This window comes from Blennius ocellaris, assembly GCF_963422515.1.
Source record: "Blennius ocellaris genome assembly, chromosome: 16".
NCBI classification, from domain to species: domain Eukaryota; kingdom Metazoa; phylum Chordata; class Actinopteri; order Blenniiformes; family Blenniidae; genus Blennius; species Blennius ocellaris.
Genome location: NC_137665.1, coordinates 22,250,985 through 22,259,819, shown reverse-complemented (window position 1 = coordinate 22,259,819; position 8,835 = coordinate 22,250,985). Strand labels below are relative to the sequence as shown.

General features: G+C 48.5%; 1 protein-coding gene across 1 annotated transcript; it reads left to right on the top strand.

Moving 5' to 3' along the window:
* The first annotated feature begins 2,700 nt into the window (after nt 1-2,700).
* Nucleotides 2,701-7,859, top strand: akt1s1 (AKT1 substrate 1 (proline-rich)). The gene is made up of 6 exons (XM_080511288.1): nt 2,701-2,841; nt 3,189-3,713; nt 3,792-4,050; nt 4,539-4,622; nt 5,854-6,029; nt 6,130-7,859. The coding sequence occupies exons 2-6, from the start codon at nt 3,327-3,329 to the stop codon at nt 6,265-6,267; spliced, it is 1,044 nt and encodes a 347-aa protein (XP_080367414.1). The 5' UTR covers nt 2,701-2,841; nt 3,189-3,326; the 3' UTR covers nt 6,268-7,859.
* The last annotated feature ends 976 nt before the right edge of the window (nt 7,860-8,835 follow it).

Sequence of the window (8,835 nt, the reverse complement as noted above, 5' to 3'; positions counted from 1 at the left end):
TACTTTAAAAATTCTAATCATTTTAATATTTTTCAAGGTGTTCTTGAATTCTTCTCCTACTTGGGTTTTAACTCAATTTACCATTTTAATTTTTCAAAGCCCCTTTTAGCCAAGAGATAAAAGTCCTTTTAACAATAGCTCCAGTGTGTAGATACAAATAAATAAATAAGTGTCAATGTTTATTTAGGTTGTTAAAGATTCATGGGAGCCTCTCCCGAGGGGCTCCAGAGTCACAGGGTGCAGATCCCTGTCAAATCCTGCTGCTCGCAGTGCGACTGGACGTGGTGACGTCACTCGAGACGACCACAAGTTCATAGTCTTATATAACTTTGTTTTCCATGAATTCCAGTTACTCTGTTGCCATGGTAACAGCTGTGTTCATACTTTGACAGTCTCAACACCAGAAAACAAGAGGTTCTTCCTCCTCCTCCTCCTCCCCCCCACCCCCCCCCCCCCCCCCCCCCCCCCGCCACCTCCACCATGTGAGCGCCGCCGCGGACACGTGCACGAGGACCGAGCGAGGACGAGCACGCCCACAGCGCCGCGGTCACGTGCACGACGTGGGTTCAACGGGAAGGCAGTAAACAGGTGACGTCAGAGCAGTGTCAAGTTTCCGTGGATGAGACCGCGCACTGGAAGTCAACGGCTCAACACGCGCTTTCCTCAATACACATTCAAAATGGCAAACAATTTTACAAAATAAGTTCTGATTCACGCGGTGTGAGTTTATTTCTTTATTCTTTATTCCTTTTGTGAGTCACACCACATTTAAATCATATCTCTGATTCGCTAAACTGTTTACTGCAGCTGACCGTGTGAATTCGGACTCCGTTTACACCACAACGGTGCTCTGAGTCACATGATGTTGATCCTTTTGGGACCAAAGAAACTACATCTTCCATCGAGGTGATTTCCTGGGTGCACCAACAAACCCTCCTCAAACCTGCAACCCTGGACAACTCCTTCACCACTCGTTTTTTTTTCAGCGTTATAGATTTGAAATATTGGATTTCAAAGTATATTTGACACAGTTGGAAGGATTCTAAAGTATATTTGGCATTACTATTGCAACAACACATCATCAGTAGGGTAAAACTCACGTGTCTCACGACGGTCTAACCAGCACACGTTCCCTATTAGTGGTGAACAATCCAACGCTTGGTGAATTCTGCTTCACAATGATAGGAAGAGCCACATCCAAGGATCAAAAAGCGACGTCGCTATGAACACTTGGCCGCCACAAGCCAGTTATAACATAATGTATCAATGTCGACAATATCGTTTATTTTTAGGTTTTTGATTTGGCAAACAGGATTTATTAAAGCTTAATAATCATTTGATTTACAAGTCTAGTTCTTCTGAAGTAAAAGAAATAGGTTCAGTGTTTGTTTTATAGTTGTTTCCCCATATTTCCACACCATAAGTCAGTTATGGGAGAATGAAGGAGTCATTAAATAAATTGACTGAATTTTGATCTAATACTGCTCAGATTTTACACATTATGTCAATATTTTTTGCTAATTTTGACTTAAGGATATTTAGATACGGCTTTCAACTGAGCTTTTCATCAAAAGTAATTTCTAAAAATATATTTACATGCACTTATTCAATTTGTTTACCATTAAGAGAATGGTAAACAAAGACAAACAAAGATATTTGATACCATGCTAAAATATATATGAACATATGCTAGATAAATGTATAAAATATCAATTAGAAATAACAATATGTAAAAGTACGTTGTACAGGATTTATTTTCTCAAAAAATTCTGAACTCTCATTGTGGACGAGTTGTCCACTGGGGACGCTGTCCATGGACGAGTTGTCCGGGGTTGCAGTTTAGACGAGTTGACGAGTTCCAGTATCTCGGGCCGTCAGCATGGCGGTGGAGTGCAGCACACCGATGTCGTCCACGTAGCGGCGTGCGGACTCGGCCAGGAAGCCTTCGGCTGATTGTAATACTCTTTGCAGTTCATTGGAAGGGTATCAGCTGAACCCTGAACTCTACCAAGATTACAGCAACGCTCAGTTAAATGGAGTGAAGGATAAAAAATATTGATTCGTTGCACACTAACAGATACATTTGATGTATTTAAGAGAAAGGTTGTACTGTTTTGTTCTTATATGTCAAAATTAAAAACGTGATGTTCAAATTAAGTGAAAAAAATATGTGACGAGAGTATGATGCACAAGTCGCAACACATGTCACCTCAGACTTTCTTCTGCTAAACTGCATTTCAGAAAAAAGAGAGCAAAACAATTAAAAGAAAAAAAAAATGTCTTATTAGTCTATGAAACTCTGAATTATTTACATCAAGCGATCCATAATGTTTCTATGTTACTTCTGTTGTAAGATTATCCACTTTGCTTATTTATGGTGTCTTTATTTAGAAAGAAACCAACAAACAAACAAACAAACAAAAACTAACAAACAGAAACAAAAACATAGAAACAAACAAACGAAAACAAAACTCAACAACCAATCAGAAATCAACAAATAAACCAAAAACAAAAGAGAAACGAAGAAAAGCAAACAAACAAATTAAAACAAACAAACAAACGGAAAGAAAACCCAACGAACAGAGAGGAACAAACAAAGAAAAGAGAAACCAAAAAAAACCCAAAGAGAAAATGTATCCGGCGGCCCTCTCTGCTGTGCTTTACTTTGAAGCGCCCCGCCGGAAGTGGCTGTATGCTCCGCGCTGCTCTGCGCCGCTTTGCTCCGCTGGTGTCGAGCCTCGCTGGGGGAGAGGAACCGAGGGAGTCTGGCAGGAATCGTCTCTTTGAAACGATTCGGAGCTCGAACGACATCTGGCAGCGTGGAGGAACGACAGCGAGCAGGTACGAGCGACTCTCTGCGGGCTGCCGCCTCTGGTTCGGGTTCGACCTCGAGTCTGACAAAGCTTGAAAAAAAATGGAGGAGAAATGTGCTTTGTATTATGAGGAGGCTGCAACTGGTAAACAAGCAGATCAACAACAACAAGAGAGCGGGGGGTCTGCAGGACAGGAGTCCGCCGCATGCAGCTCTACAGCCAATGCTAACGGTGCAGTGGCTCCAGGGGTTAGCATTAGTGGTGTCATTCCGGGGGGGGGGGGGCAGTTTACTGCAGGTTCAAGTCGTTCAATCTCCACAAGCAGCTCCTGTTTCAGGGTGTCTTCCTCTTCCTCTTCCTCCTCTTCCTCCTCAGGTATCACCAGCACCTGGCTCTCCAGCGGGACACCAGCCTTCCTCGCACCTTAATGTGACCCGGTGCCTCCAGAGCGCCCCCACCCTGCAGCTCCACCACCAGCAACCAAAGCCTCCACCGTCTGACCCCAGCGCCGCCATGGCCTCCATCACACAGTCGTCTGAGCCCGACATCCCCGACAACCACAGAGAGAGCTGGCTGGCGCTGCTCTCCGCCGCCGAGGCCTACTGCCAGAAGTCGGGCTGCGACCTGGCCATCCTCACAGCCTGCAGGAAGTTCAGGGCGTCGGGCGGCGAGGGCGACGCGGCCAGGAAGCGGGAGAGCGGCGGCGCCTTCCCCCGCGAGTGCGGCTTCTCCTACAGCGTGTGGGGTCAGGGCTTCCTGGCCGAGTCCGCGCGCCGCTACGTGGACGACATCGGTGTGCTGCACTCCACCACCATGCTGACGGCCCACAAGCACTCGCGCCAGGCAGGGGGAGGAGCCAAGCTGGCGGGGGACCTGACCTCTGACCCCAGGCACAGGGGGGTGGGTGCTCCTCCGTCCCGCCAGCCGCCCCGGCAGAACGTTCGTGTCCCGTAACGCCACTTGTTCTCTCCGCTCCAGGGCTCCACAGGCGGCGACGTGGGCGGAGCCAGTCCCAGCGGCACGCTGTACTCGCAGAGCTACCCATCCATCTACAGCTCGGGCGCCGCCACCGGGCCGGGCGCCACCGACGGGGATCGGGAGAAGGGCCTGCTGGAGGCGGAGAGGGAGAGGCAGAGGGCCGGGATCGTGGACGTGGAGGAGGAAGAAGAGGAGGAAGAAGAGGAGGAGGAGGAGGAGGAGGAGGATGAGAGGAGACCCTACGGGAACGAAAGTGCTGGTGAGGAATGAACTGCTGGTCGATGCAGAAACATCAGTGAAAGGTGGTGTTGAAGTCAGACCAGGCCCCACGGGGACTTTGGCACTGAGACTTTTCTCGGTGGAGTCAAACTGTCTCCTTCTCGTCTCTTTGTTGTTTTGTGTCGCTGCTCAAGAGAAACACATTAGGAATCCACTGACTGGACCAGTAGCTTGGTGGTCGAGTCCGTAGGAGCCTCATGTTTCATGTTTGACGCTCCTGGTTTCAGTGGTGGAAATCTGGGAGAAGAAGTATTAATTTCTGACCTGGTGACCGTTACCGTGACAACGAGAAACGGCCAATGTCGCAGGATCTGCAGAAAGAAAGTGACCAACGGGAAACTTTAGAGGCCAATTGCGTGTGTAAAAACAAAGTGCAACTGTACAGAGGTTATTATCCCTGCAGAGTGTTGAGTGTTGGTGGTCGATGTTCCAGAAGGTGTGATAACCTGCTTCCTCCTGCTGCTGCAGGCGTCTTCTCCATGGACGAGGACTCGCTCTCTCGGGACTGCGAGCCCTTCTTCGAGTCCGACGGCGAGGAGGAGAGCACCGACGGTGAGGCGCCTCCGTACAGCACACTGCTGCACTTTCTAATCACTCCTTGAACCCGGAACACTTGTTTGTTCTTCAGCGTGTTCTGTTGGGTTGTTCACTGGCTTTTCTGTATGCGGTTTGCTCAAATACCACGAGTTTTAACTGGAGACGTTGTCGTGTAAATGAGGCCTGAGTGACGCCAATGAATGGCGGGAAACTGCTCAAAATGCTCGAATAAGTTATTGTAAAGTTCACCTACCAGAAAAAAATCTATCAAATATACTTCTATAAAGCAGAGATTCAGTCCAGAGAATAAACCAAACCAGACCTTCTCTCATCTCAACCTGCAGTTTATCAAATCCTTCACAATAAAGTCCAGAAGTTTCCAGACAAACCGCCAAACTGTTGCCGTTTCCTGACTGACGCCATCTTGGGAAACCTGCCCCAAGGGATTGTGGGATATGAGCTCCAGACTTTGTCAAAGAAAGAGTCTTGAAGCCGCGAGGAAAGTGAGAATGTGGTGAAAGTGACGGCTGAGGGTTTTTCCTCAGAAGATCCAGATGTGCAGAGATCCAGTGGACAGACGGGGGAATCTTCTGGACTTTCTGTGACGCCGAGACGTCAACAAACAGAGGGTGGCCCGCCAAAATAAAATGCTGCAAATGCGTTTGTCAAATACGCGTTTGCATGAGTGTGATGAGGAATTTCCTTCAGAAAAGTTTGGACACTATTGGAGATGGACACAAACAACTACGGCCCTGTTTCCACGACAACGTCTCCCGTGACAACACTTGATCTGTTAAAATAAGAGCGCTTTTCCACTGCAGCGGCACACTGACACCATGTAGCTAGTCTGCTGGGCCACAGGAGGGCGCTGTGGCTAGTTTTAGTAACGAGACCGCAGACGTGTGCAGAGAACAAAATGCTTTAAACGTGAACAAAACGGAGAGAACCTGATGTTCTAGTGACTGATGAGGAATGGGATGCTATCAGGGAGAGTCTGAACTGTTAAACTGCCGATACAGACGACAAGACTAGAATGGGACCAGCAGTCAAACTACTACAGGTCGGCCATATTGGTTTCCAGCGGGGAATGGCGGCACCTCCACTTTTTCTCTTTCAGTGTCTGCAATCTTGACTCAGTTTCATCCCTCACCTTCACAGCTTCCATCAATCGGCTGGTTTACGTTTTTGAAATCTGTGTTCACTTGCTTCATCACTCAAAGAAGGCGAAACGTTTTCCACCCTCCAGGTTCGCTGAGTGAAGACGCGCCGCCGCCAACACGCGGCATGGCGGTGGGCCCGCCGGGGTACTCGTCCCGCCACGCCCACCCAATGGCCCTGGCCCGCTCGCTGCCCGTCTCGGTGCCCGTGTGGGGCTGCAAGGGCGGCCGGGGGGCCCCGGGGGAGGGCAACAGTGGAGAGAGGGTAGGAGGGCTCGCTTCACCGCCATCGTCTGCAGAGAGAGAGAGACAACCAACTTACCTGTGTGTGTGCGTGTGTGTGTGTGTGTGTGTGTGTGTGTCAGGTGGGCTGTGCTGACCTGGAGCACATTGCAGCCAGCATGAAGGCCCTGCTCGCCCCCGGTGCCACCGATGGGACAGAAATGTTCGGGGCGCTGCCTCGACCTCGCCTCAACACAGGAGACTTCTCCCTGAAACACTGAGCGGCGGAGAGAGAGAGAGAGAGAGAGAGAGAGCGACGGAGATGAGCGGAGGGCAGAAGAACATGGACCGGCGGGAGGAGAGAAGAAACGGTGGCGAAGCTCGTCCCTCCCTTTAGCTCTCACTAACCAAATTAACGGCTCGTTGCTTTGAGGACACTAATAACTCAACACTACCCCCCCCCAACCCCCAACCCCCAACCCCCAACCCCCAAACCCCCCCAATTTCAAGAAAAGCTGCCACACAAACCACATTACACTGTGTGTGTGTGTGTGTGTGTGTGTGTGTGTGTGTGTGTGTGTGTGTGTGTGTGTGTGTGTGTGTGTGTGTGTGTGTGTGTGTGTGTGTGTGTGTGCGAGAGAGAGAACCTGAGCAGCTGCACTGAGCAACAAAGACACACACTCACAGGTTGTGTGTTTTAGTGGATTTACTTGACGTTTACTCGACGCTCGTCTCTGATTGGTGGAAAGCGCTCTGATGTCACCTTCATGTCTTCAGATGAAGCGGCAGTGAAAACACACCGGAGGAAGGTTCGGTTTGGAGCTCAGATCTTGTGCAGTTTCAGAATCTGACTTGATTCACTAGTTTGGTTTTCGTCCCGAGAAACAAAACGCAGCTTTGGGAAGATAATTGTCAACGTTTTGTCTTTAGTCCTTTTTTTTTTTTTTCTCTCTCTCTGCTTTTATTGAAAACATTTCACCATTCTGGATATTAGAAGACATTCTGGACTTCAGGCTTCACTTTGTTCTCCACAATCCCACAACATTTTAATCTTCACCGATTTATTTTTGCTCCTTTTATTTCTTTCTTTTTTTGAAACACCTTTTCAACATCTCTCCATAAATGTTCACATTTTTGTGAAATCTCCAACTTCAATTCAAACTTTAAATCTTTTTATGTTTCTCAACTTGTTCTCTTGATTCTTTGACAATTTTTCTTCTTCATATTTTGGCTGATTTAAATACTTTTTTCCTCTTCATTTCTTTGCCCCCTTCAATTTTCTCAGACTTTTTGAATTGAGAAACAAACCTTGATTGTTCCTCTAAGGTGAGCCTCGGTTGAAGGTTCCCCTCCAGTCACTGGAATGTGGGGATCCTCTGAAGTCGATAAAACACTGAAGGTTGGGCTGCTCAGAGGAGTGAACGCTTGTGAAATGCTTCATTTGAAGACGTAAAAGTGGCATCAGACTGGTTGAAACTTGAAAATGAAGCAGAAATCATTTCAAAATGGATCAGATTCATCACCCAAGAACTCTGAGGGAAGAAGCTCCTGGAGACACGGCTGTGGTTCGTCTCAGCAGAACGTTCAGAGAAAACACCAGCACCTCCTCACATCTATTTTTACCTTTGCCAATGAATGACTGACTGATAGAATGATTGTAAATCCATACAAGAGTTATAGTGGAGGGTTTGGGTATTTTTTTTTGCTCCGTTGTCGAAATGGCCGAATGAATGAGACGGTGAACGTGTGAGAAAGAGATGGAGCTGAGTCGAAAGGCAAAATGCCCTTTTCTGACTTTTGGAAAAACAAAACTTTGTTCAATTCAAGTTCTTTTCTGTTGAAATAAAGGAGCAACACCAAGAGAAAGGAGTGTGATCTGATGTCTGTGTGTTGTAACTATATCTGACCGCTAGGTGGAGTTTCTCCACATTTTTAATAAAGTTTGGGAGTAAATATTGAACACTGGGTTTTGTGCCACAAGTTTGAATTATCGAGCAACAACCTCACGATTTCTCATGAGGCTTCAGGGGGAAACATCATTTTGACATTCTGGTCTTCATCGCATGTGTTTGTCCCGTCATGTGAATCTGGCTGGACGACAATGAGACGAGTCACAGGCTGGCAGCAGTGACCAGGAGGTGGAGGACGACCCTGAAGCAGGACACCCTGAAGGAAGACACCCTGAAGGAGGACACCCTGAAGGAGGACGACCCTGAAGGAAGACACCCTGAAGGAGGACGAGCCTGAAGGAAGACACCCTGAAGGAGGACACCCTGAAGGAAGACACCCTGAAGGAGGACGACCCTGAAGGAAGACACCCTGAAGGAAGACGACCCTGAAGGAGGACGACCCTGAAGGAAGACACCCTGAAGGAGGACACCCTGAAGGAAGACACCCTGAAGGAGGACGACCCTGAAGCAGGACACCCTGAAGGAAGACACCCTGAAGGAGGACGACCCTGAAGGAAGACACCCTGAAGGAAGACGACCCTGAAGGAAGACACCCTGAAGGAGGACACCCTGAAGGAGGACGACCCTGAAGCAGGACACCCTGAAGGAAGACACCCTGAAGGAAGACACCCTGAAGGAAGACACCCTGAAGGAGGACGACCCTGAAGGAAGACACCCTGAAGGAGGACGACCCTGAAGGAAGACACCCTGAAGGAGGACACCCTGAAGGAAGACACCCTGAAGGAGGATGACCCTGAAGGAGGACGACCCTGAAGCAGGACACCCTGAAGGAAGACACCCTGAAGGAAGAGACCCTGAAGAAAGACACCCTGAAGAAAGACCCCCTGAAGGAAGACACCCTGAAGGAAGACGACCCTGAAGGAGGACGACCCTGAAGGA